The sequence below is a fragment of the Notamacropus eugenii genome, chromosome 5 (assembly GCF_028372415.1).
Source record: "Notamacropus eugenii isolate mMacEug1 chromosome 5, mMacEug1.pri_v2, whole genome shotgun sequence".
Taxonomy (NCBI): domain Eukaryota; kingdom Metazoa; phylum Chordata; class Mammalia; order Diprotodontia; family Macropodidae; genus Notamacropus; species Notamacropus eugenii.
The window spans coordinates 77,038,950-77,064,593 of record NC_092876.1 but is presented as its reverse complement, the minus strand read 5'-3'; the positions used below and the strand labels follow the sequence as shown (position 1 = coordinate 77,064,593).

At 41.9% G+C, this 25,644-nt stretch overlaps 1 protein-coding gene across 14 annotated transcripts; it reads left to right on the top strand.

Annotated features, from left to right (window-relative positions):
* Positions 1-3: 3 nt before the first annotated feature.
* On the top strand, positions 4-24,759 carry S100PBP (S100P binding protein). Of its 14 annotated transcripts, none has more exons than XM_072609807.1 (9): positions 4-84; positions 2,591-2,642; positions 5,413-5,536; positions 5,732-6,615; positions 6,900-6,973; positions 8,398-8,501; positions 19,942-20,106; positions 20,408-20,507; positions 23,446-24,759. In XM_072609807.1, exons 4-9 carry the CDS (start codon positions 5,734-5,736, stop codon positions 23,594-23,596), a joined length of 1,476 nt encoding a protein of 491 aa, XP_072465908.1. In that variant the 5' UTR covers positions 4-84; positions 2,591-2,642; positions 5,413-5,536; positions 5,732-5,733; the 3' UTR covers positions 23,597-24,759. The 14 variants fall into 14 exon arrangements, 12 of the variants coding, with proteins under 12 accessions (XP_072465908.1, XP_072465910.1, XP_072465905.1 ...); XM_072609804.1 differs by lacking the exon at positions 4-84 and adding an exon at positions 142-440; XM_072609809.1 differs by lacking the exon at positions 2,591-2,642 and having other exon boundaries at positions 5-84.
* Positions 24,760-25,644: the final 885 nt, after the last annotated feature.

Here is a 25,644-nt window from a genome sequence, read left to right as displayed (position 1 = left end):
TTGGCCCGAGGCAGGCTGGAGCAGCCGAAAACGGAGCACGTCGATAATCCTTTTCTCGTCCTTCGTCACCAGCCTAGAGAGGAGGTAGGGCGGGAAGACCGGGATTGAGGAGGCGGAGGCTGGAGGTGCTTGGGCAAGGTGGGGCGGGAAGCAGCCTCTGCACCTGCGCACGGCCCGGACGGTCCCTCTGGGAGGCGGGGCGGTTTCCTGCCAATCAGCTGGGGCCGGCCCCTCCCCCCAGCCGCAGCTCGTCTTCCCCGCACTTGGCCCGTACATCCCCACCCCCTCGCCGGCATTGACCCGGGGGCTACCTCGCGGGTGGGTGAGGCCGGGGCTCGGGCGAGCGTAAGATGGCGCCGCGGCCTATGTGAACCCAGCCTGCCCGCCCCGGTTTCGTGAAGTGAAGAGCGGCGAGGGGGCGCAGACCCCCAGGGCCGGGGGTAGGAGGCAGCGCCTCGCGGTCAGGGGGGGCCTCTGTGGAGCCTGGTGGGGCGGGAGCGGGAGGCCCAGGCCCCGGGAGGCGGGGGGCAGGGAGCGGCCGGCGGCCGCTTTGAGCCCATGGGGAGAGGAGCATCAGGCCCCCGCCCTCCTTACCCTCCCCCCCCCCCCCCCAGAGATAGCGTCTGATGCCCCAGGCTCCTTCCTGCCTCCTGGAGCTGGGGGGACTGATGCCCCTGCCCGCCCCCCCCTCCAGAGCTGGGAGGGCTGATGCCCCTGCCCGCCCCCCCCTCCAGAGCTGGGAGGGCTGATGCCCCTGCCCGCCCCCCCCTCCAGAGCTGGGGGGGCTGATGCCCCTGCCCGCCCCACCTCCAGAGCTGGGGGGGCTGATATCCCAGGCTCCTTCCTGCCTCCTGGAGCTGGGGGGGGGTTGATGCCCCTGCCCGCCCCCCCCTCCAGAGCTGGGGGGGCTGATGCCCTTGCCCGCCCCACCTCCAGAGCTGGGGGGGCTGATATCCCAGGCTCCTTCCTGCCTCCTGGAGCTGGGGGGGGTTGATGCCCCTGCCCGCCTCCGCCCTCCAGAGCTGGGAGGGCTGATGCCCCTGCCCGCCCCCCCCTCCAGAGCTGGGGGGGCTGATGCCCCTGCCCGCCCCACCTCCAGAGCTGGGGGGGCTGATATCCCAGGCTCCTTTCTGCCTCCTGGAGCTGGGGGGGGTTGATGCCCCTGCCCGCCTCTGCCCTTCAGAGCTGGGGGGACTGATGCCCCTGCCCGCCCCACCTCCAGAGCTGGGGGGGCTGATATCCCAGGCTCCTTCCTGCCTCCTGGAGCTGGGGGGGGGGTTGATGCCCCTGCCCGCCTCCGCCCTCCAGAGCTGGGGGGGCTGATGCCCCTGCCCGCCTCCGCCCTCCAGAGCTGGGAGGGTTGATGTCCCTGCCCGCCCTCCCTCCAGAGCTGGGGGGGCTGATGCCCCTGTCCACCCCCACCCTCCAGAGCTGGGGGCTGCCTGCTTTCCCTCCCAGAGATGGGGAGGGCTGATATCTCAGGCTCCTCCAGCCTCCCAGAGGTGGGGGCCTGAAGCCCCTGCCTGCCTCCACTTCTGGAGCTGCAGGCCAGTGTCCAAGGCCCCTGCCTCTGCCTGCCCCTTGGCTTGGAGAGGCTGCTGTCCCTACTGCTCCCAGACTTGAGTGAGTGTTGGTGTCCCAAGCCCCATTCCATCCCCAGAAAGGAATGGCCCTGACACATCTCTCTAGGTGGGGTATGTGCACGGATCTTTGATGCCTTATCTCCCTCCCATTCCAACCATGGGGTATGTGCATTGTTAGGATACAGTGGAAAGATCACTGGCTCTGGAGTCTAGAGGATTTGGGTTCAAATCCTGCCTCTGATATTTAGTTCTTGTGTGATCTTGGACAAGTCACTTAACCTGGGTTTCTGGACATTAGTTTCCTCATCTATGAAATGATGGGTATGGACGACAGTTAGGGGTGGTGAACCTGTGGCCTCAAGGCCACATGCAGCCTTCTAGGTTCTTTGGTGTGATCTTTTGACTGAGTCCAAGTTCTACAGAACAAATCCTTTTATTAAGGGGGTTTGCTTTCTGAAGGGCCACACTTGAGGACCTAGAGAACCACATCTGGCCTCAAGGCTGCAGGTTCTCCACCCATGGGTTAGTCTCTAAGGGACTTTCTAGTTCTAGCTTTATGATAAACTACCTAGGAAGGTGGGCTGGAACCCATCTTTGGGCCATGACTGCTTTGGGAGCAGTGGTTCATACCCTCTTGGTCTGTTCTTGGTTAGGTTCGTATGCCCTTCAGTACTTAGAAGAGTAATAATGGCCCTTAATGTAGTTCACAGTGGGAATTTTGAACAGGAAGATACCTTCCCTTGACTTTAGGTAGTGGAAGAAGCCCTGAACTTAATCTGGTCTAGCATTTATTAGGCTTGCTGCCCTGGGCCAGTGACTTGTCTTGGGGCCACCTTTAAGTCAATCTCTTCCCATCTTTTAAGTGTATAATCTGAAGTTAAGACTAGTGATGTGCCCTTGGGTAAGTCATTATTACTCAGGTTTCTTTTCTATAAAATAAGGCAATGCTTAGGAACGTAGGAATTTAGAGCCAGAAGGGACCTTAGTTCAATTTTTTCATTTTACAGGTGAGGAAAATGAGGCCTAGCTATGTTAAAGGAATTGCCCAACATTGCACAGGTAGTAACTATATAAAGCTTACTCCACAAAAATCGTAAGCATTAGATGAGTTAATATTTGTAAAGTGCTTTGCAGTACATAAAGCTTTCATTTCTTTAAAAAATATTTTTATTGGTTGCTTTTACTTTGACACAACAGCCTCTTGGCCTCCCATTTCCCCCAAACAGTTGAACAAAAGTCGGATAGTGATTATATTGGATGGTATGTAGATCACTTTTCGCTTTGGTAGTTTATTGCTGTTTACAGAAAGGAAAGGTGTGTACTTTAACCTTAATAATTTGGTACCAATATTACCAAATTATTACCAAATTTTGCCCGAATTTTGTTGCTTTTTAGCAATGATCTTAATTGTGTATTTTCTTATTGGTCCTGAAAGCATTAATTTCTTTTAAAAGTTTTAATAGTTCCTGTTGCTTTTCTGTCATTTTATCATGGAAATTTCATCTGTAAAATGAGATTAGATAAGTAGAGATAAGTAGCTCTAACTCTGGTGCCTTCCTCCTCACTGAGTCCTGCTTTGTAACAACAAAAAAGTTTAGCAGAACTGACAAAATGCCGTGATTTAAAGCTTTATATTTCAAGTACATGCTGTGGGATAAGCTTTTTGATAAGGATGGGAGGTGTGTCAGAAATTGAACACGAAGAGTGTGTTATCAAGTCAAAGACGTTAGAGATCTGTGCTGTCATTCCAGGCCAATCTGGAAGTCGTGCAGTATGGAAGAATGTTGTCCTCTGTTTTGTTTCTGCTCTTTTCTTGGCTACTCCTGTCAGTTCAATGGCTGAGCTTTTGCCAGCGATCTGATAGCCCTTAAAATAAGTGGGGTTTTGGAGTGTCAGGTGCTACATTGTTTTGGTTCCCTGGATAAAAACCATCTTTGTGCTCTCAAGCAGTGGGTTTTCTGAAGTAGGATAAAAATAGAAAAGGAACCTGTTTCTGAGGTTCTATTTGGGAGGCTGTGGAACAGAGAGAGGGGGTGGAAAATTGAAGTGTTAAGATGGGGGTGGACAGGTGGCAAGTGAAGGGACAGAATAGGGTCACAGAAGTGACTGGAAGCAGAGTAAATGGAAAGGCAGGATTCTGGGAATGGTAGGATTCCTTTCCCTTTTTGAGAAAGATTTATAAAGGAGACCTTCCCCATTTTTAGATGAAGGCTATTTGCTTACTTTTAAAAGCAGTTAACCTTTAGAGGATCCCTGCCTCTAGACACTGCAGAGAAAGGCAGAGAGCAAAGCCTTGCAGTTGTCTTATGCTTCACCCCTTTATTTGTAGACCTTCCACTTGAATTTAATGGCTTGCATTTGTCTGATACATCACAACTCACAAGGTGTTTTTAACATTCATTATCTTGTTTGCTTCCAACAGTATCCAGTGAAGTATGGAGGATGGTTCTCTAATTTCATAAATGAGTTGGAAATTGGGGCTCTAGTTAAATGTTATGAGTTAGAGTTATGACTAACAAATAATAGCACTAGGACAGGGACCTAAATCTGCCACTATACTATCTTGTCTTAATGACTTTGTAGCTTGAAAGGTGGGGTCATAGATATACCAAACTAGGGCAGAAATGTCGCACTGTTGTGAAGCCAGTGATTGCCATTGGCAAAACTTGTCCACTACCCCCTCTTGCTTTGGAAATGGTAATCAAATCAATGTTGCTATTGCTACTGGAAGGAGGAGTGTCACTTATCTCCTGGGTGCCTTCCCTCATCATCGCCGGTGACGTACAAGGTCAGGGGTTCTCACACTGTTGTATTTGGGTTCCCAATGCCTAACACTCAGTAAACCCTTAATAAATGCTTTAAATCATTCCCCAAACAGGTAAAGGAAAAAGTATTCTATTCTCATTTTCCTTTTCTGTAGTTTCCTAAGGCTGTTGCAAGTGGGTAGAGGAAAGAAGGGGTTTTAGAACTCAGAATGGAACCCTTACGTTGTTGTATAAGGCCTCTTGAAAGCTTTCTGTAGGAAGACTCCTCTGTTCTCCTTGATACAGCATTTTCTCAGTAATTCCAGCTGAAGCAGGAAGATAGTAGATGTGCTCGTCTGTCCCCTCAAAGTAAAGGAATGGAGTTGTAGTGATAGTGAAAGGTTATTATCTCTGTTATGAAATTGTCTACCAATATATTTTAAATAATTTCTCCCATTTGGGTTTTTATGAGTTTTGGGAGGAACAGTTCATGCTATTCTCGAAGTTGAGGCCAAAGGAAAAGTACCAGGGAGGGAGATAAGCTGGTGCCCTAATTACTTGGGGCAGAGGGCGAATGATGATGTTTTCTAGCAGCTACATCTGATTGACTTTATTAATATATTTCTTCCGCTTGTCCTTCCCCTGTTTCAAAGCTTTCATTTGCATGCACATTCAAAGGACTTGAACCAGGATCTCTTCACCATCAGGATTCTTTCCGCTATTGCTGTCCCAGCGGCACGTAGCTCCTTATGGAGCAATGAAATGCATTCAGTGGGTCACTGTTTTGATTAACTCCTTTGGGAAAAAAAGGGTTCCGTTGGGGAGAGTAAGTGTTTATTAGGACAGCGATAAGAATTTTTTAAAGATCAATAAAACATTTTAGATAAAGCAATTGTAATGAAAGTCTAGAGCCTTGGTTATATAATTCTTTCTTTAAAGGCCTTTCTTGTTTTCTTGACCCCGAAATCCAACTTTTTGATGTTCTCTATCAAGATCAAAATGAATAAAGTACAGCATTGTTGCCTGTTATAATTAACTGAGGTGAAAGTGATGAGAAGATCCTTTAATTTTCTTTGTGTCTGCAGGAAGGTGGGAGTCAGTCATTTTGACACCTGCTGAAAGGAACATCCAGCAGGAGCTGAAACCTACTTCCAATTGATCTCGTGGCAGAAGTAAAGAGATTGTTGATTGCTTCAGCAGTTCCACACAGTATGGAAGATGGCCCTTTATGTTCTTCTGCTCTTAACTTAGTGCATGATCTAAAAGTTCTATTTAATGATAAAATCCCTGGGGTAAAGGGGTTTTAGACATGTCAGAGAAGATCCTCTTTCTGCATAAACATTGTTTGAATTGGCATAATGGTACTCTCATATTTGTCTAAAATGCTGCCTCTTGCTTTCCCAGATATGACCTGCTCTCTAGTGTCCTCGGGTGGTTTCGATGGCTCAGGGTCTGAGCAGACTAAAATCACCTCCCTCCTACCTAAAGACAGCACTCCAGTCTCATCCTGGGGTAGGTTTAAGCAGGATGAAGATGAACTGGATGACTCCTTATTGGACCTCTCAGAGGGAGAAGAGGATGATGGACACTTCAGTTACACAGAAGAAGAGATTCAGGAACTCTTGAAGGATGATGACTCACCGCATGAACAGTGTCTGGGAGAATTTCAAAAAGATGCAGGTGGTGAAACTGAGAAGTTGGGAGGCTCTCGTTGTGCTTCATTTGCCTCTCCCCAAAACATAAATATGCTCTGCAGCATGGGACCCAGGGCTGGGCGCACTAGCCTGTATAAACTACCTCAGGTAAATACCCCAGCTAGTCGTGCACCTGCTCTGACCAAATCACCTAACAAACCCTTGGTGCCAGAAAAAAATCCCTTGAAAATAACCGTTGTCCCACCCTTTAATAAAACAGTTTGTGATGATGTGATTGGTCCAAAGAAGACTGAGATTTCTTCCAAAGATGGATCCAGTAATTCAGACTCTTTGGGATCTCCTTCCTTCCTGGAGAAGGATGTGAATAAAGAACGTCATGGCCCAAACAAAGACAGACTTTGCACTAAAGAAACCAGCTCCACTTGTTCTGTCTGGGAAGGGCCCCAGCCTCGTAAAGCTGGCCCTCGGCAGGGGACTCTTAGGGCAGGTGATCCTCGTCGTCGTGAGGAGTCTGTACTCATGGTTTCTCCAACCTTGGAACAGCCTCATAGACCAGAGGTGGCACTGTCTTCAAGGAATGGTGGACACAAATTAGGTGATACTTCTAGGTTTCCAGCTGTTCATTCGACCAGAGTAAGTACAGTCTTGGTTTTCTTTGCATATGGGGAAATTGGTCCCTGTGTTTCCCTTTTCTCTGGACTTTTAGCTGGTCTTGACCTTGTTCTCCATATTAGGCCTGATTTGGGAATGAATTACAAATCCTCATAGACATAGATTAATAACAATGCCTCTTTAACCCTGCCAGTATCTAGGATGTTACCAAAATGCTTTTGTTATCATTGTTATCATTTGATTTTGCTTTTACTAAAATCTAATTTGACTTTTTCCTTCTTTCTTGATTTTTATTTTAATGAAAGCCGGATTCTGAGAAGAAGGATGGGTGTGATAGAAGATTAGGCAAAGTCGGTCCACTTCTACAGGCCAAAGCAAGGTAATGTAACAAAGTCTAATCCAATGTCTGTGATGCTTAGAGCCCGCCCCCACTTCTATTCTTGGCATCTCTGTCCTGCCCTCCTTTCTACTTTTTCTTTTTCCCCTTAGAGTTTAAAGAGAAATCTGGTCACAGTAGAAGGGTTGAATAGTAACAGAATATAAAAGAAGTGATAACTGGGTTGGGAGGTTGAGTTGTAAAAAAAAAAAAATAGTATTCACTCTCCTCAGGTAGAAATGTGCAGAGGCCATTCTGACTGTCAGAACTGGATGAGGCTTTGGCAGATGTCCTAATACTAGAAAAGACACTGGACTGGGCGTCAGATTCTTCCTGTGCTCTTGGTGTGACACAGGGCAAATCACTTTATCTTCTCTAGGCCCCCATTTCCTCCTAATCATAATAGCTGACATTTGAATGCTTTAAGGTTGCAAAACACTTATGTTACCTCATTTGATCCTCACAACTTTGTGAGGTAAGAACCATGGGTATTATCATCCTCATTTTATAGATGACAAAATTGAGTCTCAGAAACATCAAAGTGACTTTGCCAGTCACTCAACTGGTAAGTGTCAGAGGCTGAATGTGAGCCCTGGTCTCTCTGTACCCTAAATTCAACCTTTCTCCTACCATACCATATTTCCTCTTCTACTTTAAAGTCATTTGGTTGGGAAATCTTTAAGGTGCCTTTTACCTGTAAAGCCTTAGAGGTGTAGGAGCCTTTTCCAGTCCATATCCTCCTTTTCCAGGAGATGGCAGTATTAGCCCAGTTAATTTAAGTACAGAAGACGGGTGTTGGGATAAACTGTCAGCTTGACTAGTAACTATAAAGGCTCAAAGCAGTTTCTTTGTATGTTAACCTTTTCATTGTTGATGGAAGCCTGTGATTTGGTTCTGTCAGCATAGCAAGATCAGTTACTTTGAGAGTTTGAACGTTTTTTAGAGAAAGGTAGAAAGTTTGTTTTTTCTTCAGGAAGAAGAGGTTAGCAATAATTACATTGTTCTGCCTTACCTAGTTTAAAAGTCATTTGATAATCTATCACTTTATATGCATGAGGAGATCTTTTTCTTACAGCTCAATCATTCATATTCCTGGGGCATTTGGGTTCTTTTCCAGTTTTAAATCCCATTTTGATGAAGTCCTTTGAGGTTTCTAAACTATCTTTTCTAGAACTTGAATGTTCTTCCTCTCTTTTGTTAGTCCTGGTGAAAGAGATCCAGTCATTCAGGTACATCTGTTTTATTTTAAATTCTGACCTCAGGAAATGATATCATGCCGCTAAAATCAATACTGCCTTCTGTCACAAGATCCTAAAGAGAATTTTGCTTTTGGATATTAATTGTACTAATCAGTTACTAGTTGCTTGGCTTCTATATGTTAAGATGAAATTCATTAACCCTTTTTTTCTTGGTATGCTTTTTTTAAGGGATAAGATTGAGACATTTTCAAAAACTGATCTGGAAGAGAAGAAGCAAATTTATCTTAAGAATGTCATTGCTCACATAAAAAACCCTCTGGAATCTAACCAAGGTAAACAGGAATGGGGTGGGAAAGGTATTGGGTTCTTTTTATTTAGTTTAGTGTAGCTCCAACAAGTGGGACTGATTAATTTTACTTTGCTGAAGTTTGTCAGCACATCTAACCACATCTTTACCTATGATCTTTACCTAGGCTAGAAATAAAAGAAGAATACTTCACTCATGATTGTCTTGAAAGTAGCTTTGTTGGCCAGCATTGGAGTGAGAACAGCGCTTTCAGTGCCAATAAGCGGAGATCGCCTTTTTGTGCTTTATTAAGCAAAGCAGACTTAGCATTCAGCAAAGTTGATGATAACAGGAATGATTATGTAATAGTTGTATAACACTTTACAGTTTCCAGAGCAACTTTTGCTTGTATTATCTCATTTGATCCCAGCAGCCCCTCTGTGAGATAAACAAGGCAGGTGATGCTAACCACATTTTACAGATGAGGAAACAAGCTTAGAGAAGGAAATGGATTGACTTAAGATCAGATGCTTAGTACTTGTCAGAGCTAAGATTAGAGCCTGGGCTGTGTGGTCTTCTCCCCGAAGCCTCTAAGCACTGTGCTGTAGTCATATGGTTTTGTGGATAGAGTTCCTCCTAGGAGTAGATGACTACATGCTGTTTAGCATAGTGTTCCATGGGCTTTGTGGTACTTAATGAACCTATTTTCCTTTTCTGGTTTGCCTGCATTGCAAATACCATCTACCTTGTGGGCACCAAAGTTAAATGAAGCTCTTGGAGGAACCAACAGCAGTGGGGAAGGGACAGACTTTGGCTCGATGCAAGGACAAACCTCTTATCATTTATAGCTGTCCTGAGGAGAGAGCTGCCTGGAGAAGAAGGGGGCTCTGAATGACTGGAACTTGTCAAGTCAAGGCTGGGAGAGGAGCATTGGTCAGGGATGTTATAGAGGAGAACTCTTTTGTGTACAGTTGGGATTAGATACCCTTGAAGATCCTTTCTACTTCAGAGTCTGTAATTAGGTGAAGGGCTGTGAATAATTTTCCAGGTCCTTTAAGCTGAGCTGTTCCCACTCCTGCTTATTAAAAGAAGTTGCAAGCTCACAGGGCTGGGTTCAGGCTTCAGACCAAAAGAGGCAATCCTCCCAGTGCTGTTCATTCTTAAGTATTGTCTAATGGAAATTTCTAAAGGTGATGGGAGATAGGGCCCATGGAGGCCAAACTGAAGGACCCTATGTTAAAAAAAAATGCTGGTCAAATACATTGTCATAAAGATGAAACTGTATTTTTCTTTTTAAATTAAGTTTTATTCATGTTCCTTTTCTACCTTGTTGCTTTCTCAGAATTCCCATCCCCCACCCCCACTAGAAGAAAAAGTACAGTTAAGTGAAATCAATTAACACATTGGTAGTCTGAATGTGTGCCACATTCTTTTTCCATCAGCCTTGTAGCTATTACAGTGAAAGAGTTTAGGGAGGGAGGGTGATGGTTGAGCTGCCCAATCCCTCAGAAGCTACAGTCTATACCAGCAACTATATATCCGTGGACTGCTTTCTGGTTTATGAATGTAGCCTGAACAATACAGCGAGTTCTTGTTGTAAAGTAATCTCTGATCTTTTCCTCCTTCCTCTCAAATTACAAATACAAAATGTTGAATGTTTAATGCCGCATACAGGTCCCTTTGATGTATTAGCCTGCAGGGTGAGAAACAAACTTTCTGAGGGAAGAGAAAAATATACATAATGAACAGACTTAATTGTCATCTTTTATGCAACATCAACAAATATTTGAGAATTTACCACGGGTAGGACCTTATGCTAAGTGCTGTGGATAAAAAGAGGTGTGAGAGAAATTCCTTACAGTCTAGTTGAGACGGGACATAGGGATGTATGACATCTTTGTTCATAAGGTGAAATAATATAAGATTTCTTTGTTCTTTAAATGGTACTGAAATTAGTAGTGCAGATAAGTGCTGTGAAGATCAGAGGAGGAAGAGATCACTTTGGACCAGGGATCACAATTCCTGTATTTGCCATAGTCAGATAATTCACCTAGTAGTTATTCTACTTGTGATTCTTTTTCTTAGCTGAACCTTAAGGTCCTTTGAACCTTAAGGTCCTTTGACAGTAAATACTGTTCTGACACACTGGAGTTGGTAGAGTCAGTTTCATCATTCACCCAAAGGCAACAAGACACTTGGCCATCTGACCTTGCAGTGCTGTGATGAACATAAACAAAAAAGACTGCTGGGAGGGTAATTGCAGCTTATGTGCTATCTGTTGCAGAGGATGAAGAAGTAAAGAAATTCTGTGAAGAACGTGTCAAGGATCTCCATATCATTAATATAGATCTAAATACTCCGTGGCTTCAACATAAAACTTAAGTGCAGGGGGGAAGATGGTAGAAAAATATGTTGGGAAATATGGACCAGGCTTAAGAAATAAACCAAAGCTTATAGATTCTTGAGAGCCTTATGTCTGAACATCAGGAAGATATTGGGAAGCCACTGGATATGGCCAGTGCCAACTATCACAAAAATTTAAGTTCATTATATCTGAAGAGTAAATAACTGGTTCCTGATGACAGTTGTTTTTGAGTCAGTTGTATACATTCAGACTATTGACTAATTGGACCAAAGATCAAAATCAACACCAACCTAGAAGAAAGCATGAAGATCAGAAAGATACTATGTCGTATTGACAGTGCTAACTTGAGCTCTGTAATGAGCTCACTATCGAGGTTGAAAAATGAGAAATGGATAAAAGTAAAGACATTGACCTAGATTTTCACCATTTCTTACAGAAATTTAACAGAAAGCATAACTTTCTGAGGAGATCAAGATGGTTCAGGAGGGACCCTAGCCAGCATACACTTGGTTTTCATGCCGGAAGGGTCATGGCAGCCCAGAATAATACCTGTCTAGAATACAGATTTACTGGTAAAACTTGACACTGGAGAACAGTGGAAGATAATGAGCAATAGAACCTGTCAAAGTAGTGAAGTGGTGTGATAAGTGGAAGGCTTGGCATGAGACCCAAGTAAATGATAGAATTCCGAAAACACTTGTGAATGAAATGGAAGGACAACAAATTGATGAAAATTGAAATGTCTTGTCATTGATGATTGTGGAGCCTCTGCCTTTAGCATTTCTGTACCTGATATGAGGAGTTGAAAATGGTACTGAAGTCAGGATGAGTGGAACTGAGGTCAGATACACATAGAAGATTGCCTTGCAGAAGGTGGTGTGATTGTAGAAGCATTGAGGGAGAAATTTTCCAAATATCTAAAAAAAGGGAGATATTAAGTGATGGGAGGGGGATAATTACAGATAGTATTTTCCTATGAAGAGCTGATCAAGAGGACATCAGCAACTACCAACCCCCTATGCCTAATTATCTCTTTAAAATCTTTGTGAGAGGGACAGCTGCATAGTAGATTGAGCACTGGCCTTGGAGTCAGGAGGACCTGAGTTCAAATCCAGCTTGAGACTCTTGTCTGTGACCCTGGGCAAGTCACTTAACCCTGATTGCCTCTAAAAAACAAAATTCTTTATGACAATGATCTACACATGTTTCAAGGATATCCTGGGTGAAAATGAGAAAACAAATTGGCTTTTATAGCACATGTTCATCATCTGTGATCGTGTAGATTTCAGCTTTCTGGGTAGTATAGAAGCCTACAGTTTCAAATTAGCTAGTGAGATTGTGGAGAAGGTACCAGCACTCATGTTATCCTCTTCTTCAGGTGTTAGCACTTCCAGGCTACTGAGGTCCCATCTCTGCCACATACTAGAGATATTTCAGTTTTCTAATTCTCAGTGGTTTTAGGGTAGTAAGCTCAAGATCAGAAGACTCTTCTTATCTCCTGTTAAGATGCAAAACTAAGGTTCCATAAAAGACGTTGACTTAGATTGAACTTAGCTTTATCACAATTTTAGGAACATGTCTTCCCAGGAGTTTAAGGGTGTAGGGCAAAAGAATGAAATTATAAATAAATTCCTAGGTAAGCAGAAAAGCAAAGTATCCTAAGGAGTTTTTCTCTCTGACAAGCTTTTCTATTGCCGAGGGTCTGGCCTTAAACTTTATTCATTGGTGTAGAATAATAGAGCCTTTACTTCTCACTTGATTTGTTTCTAGCAAAAAATATTAGTTTGCTTGCTAAGATGGCATTTGAAGTTTTAAAATTCTTTGATAATAGGCAGATCCTTTTATGTACATTTTGGAAAGTGTCATAGGATTAGAGGCCGTGTATTAGGAATTCCTTGCAATAGTTACTGTTTTGTTGGTTCTGCCACAATCCTGGGTTGGCACTCTACTAAAACCCCTCATTTTTTTTCCCACACAAACTTGTCAAGCCACATCTATTCCATGTTGTACTAGTGAGGTTGATTTTTTTTTAAATGAGTGTTTTTATTAGTGCTTTTTCTTTTTTATGTCACTGTTGCTTCCCAGTGATCCTTCTTCAATCCCCTTTCTTTCTGAGGAAATACATCTAAGCCAGGCCATCACTTAGACCATACCCAATAGTGTCTACCTCATTTTGCAGCTGTAGTCTACCACCTGTCTCCTGAGAAGAGGGTGGCATGCTGTACTTGCACTGTCAGTGCCCTGAAGGCAGTCCCTGCCATGGCTTAGATTAGAGTTCTGATGGTATCTCTGTTTACAGAGTTGTTTTTCTTATTTTTTGTGATCACTGTCTAGATTGTTCTGGTTCTGCTTATTTTCCTCTGCTTCAGTTCATAGAAGTTGAAAATTTTTTTTTTGAGCCCAAGTATAAGATTTTACATTTATTTGTATGAAATTTCATCTTATTATGTCCATACTTCTAACCTGAAAAGATCTTTTTTGGATGCTTAGTTTGTTATCCATTATGTTAGCAATCCCTCCCAACTTTGTTTCATCTGCATATCTGATAAGCTTGCCATCTGTACACTTATCGGAGATATTATTAAAAATGTTAAACAACACAGGGTCAAGGACAGATCCCTGGCTGTTCCATTGAGAGATTAACTTCCAATTCAGCCTTACAGGGAGTATGCAGAATGATGGAAAGTAAAGAATCAAGAGTAACTCCTCAACTACAAAGTTGGGGAAGAGGAAAGATAGTGATTTAAACAGAAATAGTTAAGGAGAAGTTGCTAAGGGCAAGATTCTTAACCCAAGGTCCACAAATTCCTAACAGCTTCATGTACAGATTTCAGAGAGTCAGTAAACATCGATGAGAAAAAGAAGTCCTTATTTCTACTAAATTCTTTTTTTTTTTTTTTTTTAGGGAGGAATAACTGATTTTATTGTATAAGATATAGCAGCTCTGTAGTAAAACTTAGTTTGAAAGGATTTTTTTTTTTAAAGTTTAATCCATGGTATAAATTTCTACTAATTTCTAACTTAAACTTAACATTTACACAGCCTTCAGTTTTATTTGTTGTGGTCATTGTAGTTTTACTTCACTTTACCCATTTTCTGCTTATATGTTTTCCCTCGTTTCTTTGAATTTTTCATATTCATAACATCTTACAGCATAGTATATAATACTCTGTTACATTCATGTAGTACAGTTGTTTAGCTACTTCCCAATCAATGGGTACGAACTTTATTTCCAACTCTTTACTACCACAAGAAGTGCTACTGAGAATATTTTTGGTACATAGAAGATTTTTCTCTCCTTTACTGTCTTGGGTTATGTGCCTCGCAGTGGTCTCTCTGGGGCTGAAACCTTAACTTTTTGACATCTTTGGCTAAAGGTCAAAAAAATTCCTATCTAATGGCCCATTTAATCTTAACCTGATTCTAGTTCTGATCAATAGTTAAGCAGAACCTTCCATTGAAGGCAGCTATTGGTACCTTGCCTATCATTCATTATGTAACATCTGAAATGAGTAATTGCCTCTCTTCCAACTAAATCTAAAGTCCCTTGCAAAAAAGTGGCTTTACTTCCCACTACTACCAGAATTATTCTCTCTAAAGTTAAAAAAATTATTCTTATTCTTATTATATAATATTTATTATAGATAATATATATGATGTATAATTATATTTTATATATAATAATTATTATGTATACCTTAATATAGTGCCCTTCCTCAGTTTGGTCCTAGTTGATGCTCTTGCTCTTGTGACACTGCACTCTTCTAATTTTCCTATCCTTCTGACCATTCCATCTGTCTCTTTCAAAGTCTCTTCCCACATCCTGAATGTGAGCCTCCCCCGAAAAACTCTTCTTGGCTTTTTTCAATTTCTGTAGTCTCTTTTGGCAATCTGAACTAATTTCATGCCTTCAAGCGTTTATTCTATTTGATTGATTTAAAGATCACCGTACCCAGCTTCAGTTTCTTCCCTAAACTTCAGCACTATATCTTCAACTTCCTGCTGGACACTGCTGCCTCTTGGTTCTGCTGGCACCTCAAACTCAACATGTTGATGTCATCCCTTTTTCTGTCCCCACAAAAAGAAGCCAACTTTCTCTTAACTTCCTGTTGATGAATATTACTGTCATATATGGAGTCATTCAAGTTCCAAATCTGAGTCATCCTTTGCTCCTCCCCCCCTTTTTTCTTACCCTTTCCCCATATGATCAGTTGACAAATAATTCTTACTTAAAATCCCTCAGGAATCATCACTGCTTCCATTACCACTGCTGCTACCCCAGTTCAGACTATCCACACCTCTTGCCTGGATTATTATGGTAGCTTTCTAATTAATCTTTCAGTTTTCACCTCTCCAGTCTAGCTCATCCTTCACACCACCAATAAATAGCTTTCCTAAAGCACAGTTATGACCACTTTACTCCCCTACTTAGCCATGAGTACCTGTCCAATGGCTACCAAGAGAAGCCCAGAAACTCTGTATCCTGGCATCCAGGGCTGTCCCCAACCTGCTTTTCAAGCCTGATCTCACATTACTGCACTTATTGAAGAGAAATAGAATTGTTGTATTCCTGATTGTGAGAAATCACTCCTTCAGGCTCTGGAGGGGGAAAGATTAAAAGAAATGCTTATTAAGGCGACTGCTGCAGCAGGTGTCTCCTTGGATAGACACGCCCTCCAGAAACAAAAGTAAGCCTTCAAAACCTGTGCTGACCCGCAAAGTCCCTCTCCTGTCTCCCCATTGGCTGAGTGATGCAGGGTGTTCAGCTTTCTGATATGCCTACTACGTACTTCCCCTCATGTTTCCCCCTCCTGCTTTGTATATTGTATAACCATCCAGAATGAACCTTTAGCCCTACCAAAGTAGGAGAAGTTAATATTCATAAGCTTATTACACATGAGCTTTCCAAGCAAGACTTACTTAGCTGACTTCTGACCTCAAATCAAGGCAAAAACCAGCTGAAACCTGGCTTTGCTCATTATCTTCTGTGTGAGACACAACTCCTTCATTGCGTCTCCCTATCTGCTGATTGTTACTCTGAATTTATGGAAACAAATTTCTCTGTTATATCTCTCGGTTTTCCCTCTTTTTCTGCTAATTCTTCTACAATCAATTTATTTTCCTGCATTTGCTGCAAGTCAAAAGACTTTTGGGTATGTATGGATCCCCTGGATTTCAAAAGTCATGTATTGCATAATTTCTGTGGAAATAAAAGTTTTAATCATTCCTCACACTGATCTCATCCTGTCCTTTGCTTACAGTGTTCCCTGTACTTGGCATGGACTGTTTTCCCTTACCCTGCACAATCTCTGCCTGCTTTAATTTTCAGAACAGGGCTTGTTATGAGCTCATCCATGAAGCCTTTCCAAAGCTCCTAGTTGTAAGGCACCACTCACTCTGCATCTCCTGTGGCATTTTGACCTCTCCTTTGCACTTTTCTTACTCAGATTTTTATTATAATTTTTCATCAATGTCTCTTCTATATTAGAATTAAAGTCTTTGAGGGCAGGGACGATGTCTAATTTTACCTTTGTTTCTTTGTAGTCCGCCACAGGAATTGACATGTAGGTGTTTAGTACATGTTTGAATTGTTTTTGAGGTAGCTTATTGAGTATCCAGAAGTTACTTGGTCATTCTCAATCCAAATGTGAAAGTTCCAATTATAATAAATCAAATCTGTGTAAAATTACAGTGTTTCAGGGCAAAAGAAGTCCTCAGAGGCCATCTAGTCCTACTGTACCTGAAGAAGGATCTCTTTACAAATCCATGGCAAGTGATTATCCAGCCTTGGCTTGCAAACCTCAAGTGAGTGGGAACATCCCTGCCTCCTGAGGGAACTCATTCCAGTCACAGCTCTAAGTGTTAGGAAGGATGTCCTTACAGTAAGTCTGAATCTTCTCTTTTCTTAGGTTCCACCAGTGGTCCCAGTTGTGGCCCCTGGGGCCAAGCAGAACAAACCTAATTCCTCTACTGAATGATATTTCTTCAAATGCTTGAAAGAATTGGCTCATAGCTTTCCCTTTCTCCTTGCTAAATTCAGCAGCTACAAAAAGCATTTATTTAAGTGCCTTCTTTGTATAAGGCACTGGGGTTATCAAGACAATAATGTCTTTTCCCTCAAGGTGCTTACATTCTCCTGGGACTGATGGATATACAGAATAATACAAGGTAAAATGAGGAAGGAAAGAAGATCAACCACTTGGGGTAGGAGTGGGAGAGGAATCTGCTAAAGCTTCAGTCCCCAAGCATTGAAATTACTTTGTGTCATTTGTATATAGGCTGTATCCTCCCAGGAGAATTTAAGTAGGAATTGTTGCCCTAAAAGGGTAGGGGCTAGTTTTGCTGGTTTTTACCTTTGTACTACCCCAGGCTGGTCATATAGGAAGCACTTGCTGAACTTTGTTGAATTCAGTTGAATTCTTGGAGGTGATGACTTCTGAGCACAAGGATTCTGAAAGGTGGAGATAAAGGAGGCATGCCATTCTGGCTTGGAATCTTGTATAAAGGTGTGGAGGCAGGAGATTGAGGTGTTGAATTTAGAGAACAGAATTGGTAGTCTAGTTGGACTGGGATACGGAGTCTGTGAATGGGTTATGGTATGAAATCAGATTAGAAGGTGTTGGGTAGTCAAATTGTGGAGGACCTGAAAAGACAGTCCATACTGTCTGAAAGCACGGACATTTATATTGAAGCCAGTGGGGAATCTCTGTGATTCTGTAAACCACCGAAGCCTTCTGAGCAGTGAGGTTACACAGTTGGACGTGTTCCTTAGTAAGATTACTTTGACAGCTTTGTGGAGAAGGATTGGAGAGGGGAGAGTCTGGAACTGGGGAGACCAGTTAGGAGGCCACTATAATAGTCCAGGTGAACAAGGGCAGTAGCCATATGAGCAAAGAGAAAGCAGTGGTTGGAAGCAATTAGTGGAGGCAGACTCAGAACGTGATAACTGATTGAATCTAGGGTGATATATATAGACTCTTCACTCCCTGACTTCCAGTATCAGTTCATGTATCAAACTTTTCCTGATTCCCCTAGTTGTTGCTTTCTTCCTGAAATTATCCTGCATGCATTTAGCTTTTACATGTTTTGTCCTTTCTACAGAAAAATGTCAGCTCCCCAGAGGAGATAGAGTGTTTTTTGGTTTGTTTTGCTTTATTTCTATCTCCACTGCCTAGCATTGTACCTCTGACACAGTAGACCTTAATAAAGTATTATTGGATTAGATCAATATTCAGAAGGGAGAAAGGGCTAACTGGAATTAGGTGAATAGGAAGTGTGAATTTGTTAGCCATTGGACTGAAAGAGTACCACTGCCATCTTCCAGGGTCCTGTGATGTCCTGTGATGATACTAGATGGCATTATTTTCTAGAGTTTATTCTCTGAACACTGAAGAGCAAAGGTAGAGGAGGGGAGGGGGAGGGGTAGAGTGTTTATATAGGACATCTCATGGAATGAACTGCCTCAGGAAGTGGATGGTGGGTTCTTCCTCATAAGAAATCTTCAGACAGATGCTAGATGACCATTTGCTGGATGTCATAGTGGGGATTCCTTTCATTTGTGGATTCGACTAGATGGCTGCTCAAGGGCTCTCAAACTCTCAGATTCTGTGAATCAGTCAGTTAGTAAAAGTTTTTTTACATTCCAGCTGCATGCGAGGTAGGACACTAAGTGCTGAGTATACAGTTATGAAGAAAGATAGTCCCTGCCCTCAGTGAACTTACAATCTAAAGACAGTACATAAAAGGAAGCTAAGAGGAGGAGGGGAGGAGAAAGTTCCAGAGTTATGGCCTGGTGGAGAAATTACAAAATGGTGCAGTCAGGAGAGAAATTATCTACCTGAGCTCACTCCTTAAATGAAAGTTTAGAATTCATGGGCCTGTCCTCCAGTCAGAGAGGCAGAAGGTAGCAGTGAAGTAGAGTGTCAGAACTGATGAGATCTTCACAGGATGATGAGGGTATCCCAATAATTCCAGGGGCTTCCTAGGGTCTGGTAGAAAAGTCAGAGAAGTCCCGTGAGCTTGTTCTGCTACTTGATGATAATGGGTAGAATAGAAAGGCATTATTGTAGGGAATGAATAAATTCAATTTTTGACACAGTCAACACTTGATTTTGTATAAGCAATTAAAAAAGAACTCCATCACAAATTGTGTCTGCTTCTCCTATTATTTGAGGGTTATCTGTCTCCAGCAAAGGCCTGGACCTTTGTAGAACTTTCAGGTAGATAACGGTTGAATATAATTATACTAGATAGAAGACAAATTCTTTGATTTATGGATTATCCTGTGTGACTGTAAACTCATCAGTCTGGTTGCATAGACTCTAATTACCAAATTTCTGTCTCATTTTATAAGAAGGAAAGGTTTCAGGGAGTCCCACCTTAGGTAGAATATGGTGAATGATCACCTCTAGCTGCTAGATGGTTCAGGTATATTAGAATCCACTGTGTTAAGTCTGCTGTTCTTTCTTCCTTCTCTCTTTTGAAACGAATAAACTTCATCATGAGAGGTTTTCAGTGCATCCTTAGTCTCTGCTGCTGAGGTAATAAGGCTGGAGTACCAGGTGGTGAGAGATGAGTGGGCTAAGGGACATGCACTGCAGAGACAGTCTTGGAGCTGTCAGTGGTTCCATTTTGAGACCTGGACACCAGGATGCGTGTACTTTGCCAAACCTCCCTTGGTGAAGTTTTGGCAGGATCACTGCAATGTGAAACCTTGGAAGAGTTGATATTTTTCTGAAAGGGCTATTTCTGCACAATTGGAAAGGCACAATTTGTAACCACATGCTTGAGAACATATTCATTACAGAATCTGAGTTGGAAGGGACCTCAGAGTCCATCCAGTCCAACATGTACTTGAATAAAAGGCCTCCCTGCAACATTCACAACAAATCATCCCCCTTGTTCTCAGAGAGCTCCAGGGAGGGAGTGTGTGCAAATGTCCAAGGCAGACTTTGGGTAGCTCTTTTTGGGAAGTTTCCCCTTACATTAGGTCTTCGTTGGTCTTTTTAGCCTCCGCTCTGCTCCTAGGCTACACAGAATAAGTACACTCTCTCTCCCAGGTGGCAATACTTTAAATACAACTGGGTAGCCATTGTGTGACATTCTTCATTCTCTTAACCAGCCCTTACAAACTTCGCCATCCTGGTTATCTTCTTCTGGAGGCCCTCCAGTCATGAGTGGCCTTCCAGAAATGTGGCACCTAGACCTGAGTACAATATTCCAGCAGTGTCCTGGCTTAGAGGACAGCAGAACTGTCACCTCTTTAGTCCTCTTAATGAAACCCAAGGTAGGATTGACTTTGTTGATGACCTCTTCATGCTGTGAACTCATATTCAGCTTACCTTTTGACTGATTCTTTCTGATGTATATTATGAAAGTTTCATAATTCTGAGAAGTCACTACTAAACTGTCACTAAGAACTTTCTCTTGGCTTATGATTTTTCTTGGTTGTCTGCATTTGTGTAAACCTTAGATAATCTTGTGAGTTGCTTGTCCTTGGATACAGTACCACATCCGTACCTCCTGAATACCAACCCAGATGATGTACCAAATATGTACCCTCAGATATTGACTTTTGTGCACCGTAGGTACCTTGGGTGAGTTATATGCCTTGATGGACCAAGTTGCTAATGTGGAATATCAGATGCAGAACCAGCGGTGGCAGCACCCATCAGACCTCACCATGAGGTAAGTAAGTGATTTGAAGGAAGAGAAGAGTGGAATTTAGCTGCAGGCAGAGAATAGTATGTCTTTTTAGCATTATTAATTTGTTGCAAAGTATTGAAAGATAGAGGAGACAGGAGTATAGTGTGGTGATCAAAGAACAGTCTCTGTCAGATTCAGTCATTTTGGTACCTGCCTATGACTGGGACAGTGTATCTGGGACATCTCTTATCTTATATCAAGATAAGCTCAAAATGGATATGTGATTTAGATATAAGGGAATGACAGAAGCAAATTAGGGGAGCATGGAAAAAATTAACTGTCAGATCTATGGATAAGGGAAGACCAACCCAAGATAGAGAGGGTCATCAGAAATAAGATGGATAATGGTTACATTAAATTGTAAAGATTTTACACAAGCAAAACCAGTCCAGGCAAAATTAGGAAATTGGGCTGGAAGGAAGTTTTTATAGCAGATTTCTCTAATAAAGGTGTCATTTCTCATATATATATATATATATATATATATGTATGTATAAGGAACTGAGCCAAATTTCTAAAAATAAGAGCCATTCCCAACTGACAAATGATCAAAGGATATGAACAGGCATTTTTTTTAGAAGAAATCTAAGCTCTCAATAGTCATATGCTCTAAATCACTATTGAATGGAGAAATGCCAATTTAAACAACTCCAAGATACCACCTCACATCCATCAGAAAATAATTTAAAAAATTAAAACAGCACCACAAGTCAAATGTGAGTGATTTGGTCCCTGGGTAACACTGTAAAAAATCCTACCATATCCTGGCTTTGTGACCCTAGACAAATCCCTTCAATCTCAAGGCCTTAAGCAGCTTTTTCAGACTAATTGCAGTAGTTGAGTTGGCTTCTCCATCAGAAGGTCCTTACACCTTTTGGGCTCGCAGATCCAGTCCCCCAAAAGGTAATAATTGCATTTTGCTAGATGAGGCCTAATGCTCCAGTCTGTTGAGATCTAAGCTGACTGAGAGGCTGTGTGCTGGGTGACGCAATCAGTTAATGATAAAGCTGGGACAGGAGCGTGGATCTCTTGATCTCTCTTCCCTGTTTTTTTGATGATACTGAGCTTTGTCTGACATGAAAAGGTTCCCTATGAGTAACATAAAGGATGGAGAAAAGGACCTTGAAAAGTTTCCAAGTTACTCGGGTATGCTTGATGGAATAAACATTTAGAATTGACAAGTTATGGCAATCCCCTGATTCAGCTTCCTGTCTTAGAGTGGGCCGAGTCAGACTGTGGTCATTCGTATTTTGCTTTTTCCTCATTCATTAATTCAGCAGACTTGATTGTATCCATTCAGTTAACCAATTCTGATCGCTTCTTGTTCCTCATTCAGTTGTACACGTACATCCCCATCCTACTTTATGCTGATGATTTCTGGGCTTTTGGAGCATGAATGTAGACACTCCTCTAATATCTTTATTGCTGAGTTTTATTATTTTGAATGAAACTTAATTTTAAAGAACTTAACCTAAGCCATTTCCTGATTCATAATTGTGCTTGACATCTCCTGTTCCAGAACTTTTAGAAATATGAAAAAATGCTCCAAGGCAGTTTCTTCAGCTGGGTTGGTAGGTTTCTCTTTGATGAGCTGAATGTCATTGTGAATCTGGTGTTGATGTGTATGTAAAATGGATCAGAGAAGGAGAACTTAGATTCTGGTGGTTGTGGTGGTAGGGAAAAGGAACAAACAGGAGAAATTTGAGGAGGAAGAATTAATTGGATGTTGAACAGTGAGGAAGAGGCTGTAGTAGCAATCTCATTGATTTGGAATGAGAGATCTGGGTTTGAATGCATGCTGTGCTACTTGCTAGACTCATGTCTTTAGGTCTTAGCTCCCTCATACATAAAGGGAGAATGTTTGGACTGGATCTCTAAAGTCACTTTCAGCTTTAAAAATACTATAAGCCCAGGGTAAAGATTTTAGATGCTATTTGTCTTAAAGGATGTTATAGTAAGGTTAGAGTTTTACTTTTAGATAATAATTGCTGTAAGAAGTAGTGGTATAAGTATGGATTATTACTACAATTTATAGATGAAGACACAGAAAGTCAGATAAACTACTTGCCTGTTGTCACACATTAGCAAGTTAGAACTTGATTTGTTAGAATAGTAGTTTGAACCCAGGTCTCTTGATTCCAAGTCCGGTATTTTTTTCTTGGTGTTACATGTAATAGCTCACTTATATTGCATTTTTAGGTTTTCCAAAACTCTTTCCATATACCATCCCTAATTCAAGTGCTATCATTGTTAAGATAAGGTTTAGCTTAAATGACTTGGCTAAAATCACATGGCTAGTGGATGGCTGATTAGGCCCCTGGATCTAGGTCTTCTGCCTCTTAAGTCAGAAATATCCTTTCTACTCTTTCTTTTGTCACAGAAGGGCAATACGCAGCCTCTTTGCTTCCATCGGCCAGTCCTTAAACCTGCATTGTAACGCTCGCATGGTGACTGGCTTTCTCTGGGAAATTCTAATTTTAACTGTTATGTCCTAAGCAATCTTTAGCTGTGTCAAGACAGCGAGGTCCTTTTGGTGTAGGGTATAGGGCTGATGTGAGGAATGAAATAGATAACTGCTATAAATGTCCCTGTGGTTTCTTTGCCTGTGTATTGGTTTTCCAAGTAAGAGCATCTGTATGTTTCTGTAGCACCTATCACCATAATGCCTAGGTGCTAATTAAAATGATTCTGAGGGGAGAGAAAAGAGCTATTGTGTTTACTACACAAGTATGAAAAACAATGGTAAAAAATGGTGTTGGAGAGGGAAGTGTCTAATTGCAACGATTAAAATGTCGTTTTCAGAGATTTTCCTGAACTAATGAGGTCACTAGAATGACTGCTGGCCTTCTCTGCATGCAGACCTCTGTACCAACACACAGCACTTTCAGCATTTGTCTTTTCTGCTTTCTCTTCCTGGCAGAAACTACCCCCGATTCAGACAGAAGCCCCTACAGAGGTACAGCCTGACCCAGTGGGTGGACAGGAACCTGAGAAGCCATCGTCGGTTTCAAGGCCTTGCTGATCAGTTCCAGCACAAACACACGCCATTTGTCTCATCCCCCCACCTGTGAAGGAGCTGCCTGTCCTAAGGCACCCACCCTATCAGTACTCAGAGCAATTTTTGTTCCTTTCTCTTTGTTTTGTAGATTTTTGAATAATTTTATTTTAATGAAACTTTTTTTTAAAGACCTTGTCACCTTTTGAAAGTGCTTGTTCATAGACTTTTCATCTATTTTGTATGAGGTCCTTTTTATTTTCTTTAGCCATAGCAAGATGGCGTGTTATTGTGTATTTTTAAGAATTCATTTTAGATCAAAGCCAGCTGTCTCTGAAGAGCCTGTATCTGGCCAAAACACTCAGCCTAAAGCAGAGGTGACCTCTTATCCTGCAGAGTAGAGATCCACTTCTGTCTAGAAAAGACCTTCTTAGATCATTTTAAAGGAGGCAATACCAGTCCACAAGGAAGGGTATATTAGCTTTAGTTACTCTGCAGCTAACAAACTGGATCAGTTTTTAATTTTTGAACTCAGAATACCTATCAGTATTTTGTAAGTGAGTAAACCCAGGGCATTTGAATCGAGTAAAGTAAGGCAGAAGTTCTATGGAAAGGACAAGATAGAGTGAATGTATGCACTCCCTCTCCCCCATTCTGTACCTTCAAGTCATTAAACAATTTCATTTTGCTTGCCAGTATTTGCAGACTTCCTGCACCTACATCCTGTGACTAACTCTAGAATAATGCTTGATCAATATCTTTGGACCCTGGTTGCATCCCCCTTCTTAAGGAATTTTTCCTTTTTTCCCTTATATAGTAGGTACCACCTAGGGCTTCTGCCTGGAGCATTCCTACAGCTTCCCTGCTGTCTTGTGGAAGGATTGCCTTGGAACCTTGACTGTATAAAACAGACTAGAAATGCAGATTGATGGAAAGTTGCCAGTAGGTTTTTTACCATTCTCAGCTTTAAATACAAGCTGTTGTGTTGTTTACCTTCATTCCTTATCAAGTGTCACCAGTGGGTGATAATGTCTTTGTTACTAATCTAGGACCTGGTGTGTCTGTCTGCCCTGGAGGGGCATTGGAGGTCCCACACAGCAGATAGAGCACTTCACTGTCCACATAGATTCACTTTGGTGTTTACATAAAAGTTTGAGCCTTCCCTTGTCTGTCCACTTCTTAAGCAAATACTTTGTGTAAGACATACTAAGACAAAATAAAAAGTTCATTCCTTGTAAACATGTATTCATGATAATTTGGGGAAAGGGATGTGAGCACAAGCAATTGTTTAAAAAAAGGTTCAGCCAAACAAACTAACACTGACGCCATCTGAGAGCATAGCAACATTCTCCCTGTGATTCTCCTCTCTCATTAAAGGAGGGAGATACTGCACATAGATTGTCAAATTGGAAGCCTCAAGTAGTATCTGATCTTAGGATTAAATGTTCTACTTGACATAGACATGATTTGGACAAGTGTCTTAATGAATAACTTAAGTCTGTTGTCTTTTTTTAATAATGACATATTTATGTGGTGCCATCAAGTTTTCAAAGTGCATTATTATATATGTTGCCATCAGAGTTTCATAACAGCAGTGGAAATAGGTATTGTAGGTATTATTTCTACTTTTGGATGAAGAAACTGAGGCTCCAAGTTGAAATGATTTGGACTAAGATCACAGTAAGTGTCAGAACCAAGACTTGACCCCTGATCTTCTGAATTCTAAATCTGGTAATGCTCTGGACTGTGTACAAAGTATCACAGAATACTTCAGTTGGCCTAGTCATTCAGTCAGGTATTAAATGCTTACTCTATAATACCAGGCACTGTTCTAGGTGCTGGTGTATATAAGTATAAATATATAAGTGTATAAGTACAGAGTAAAAGTACAACAAGTTAAACAGTCCCTGCTCAAGAAGCTTACCTTCTAATGGGGTAGACATAGGCATTAGAGGGTAATAGATTTAGAGCTTAGAATTTAAGAGTTCATAGGGTCCAAAGCTTTCAAAGGAAGATACTGAGACCCACAGATGTCAATGACTTGCCTAAGGCCATGTCTGTAGTAAGTCGCAAATGGAGAAGATTGGGCTCTTTCCATTGTACCATCCTTCCTCTCCGTTCAGC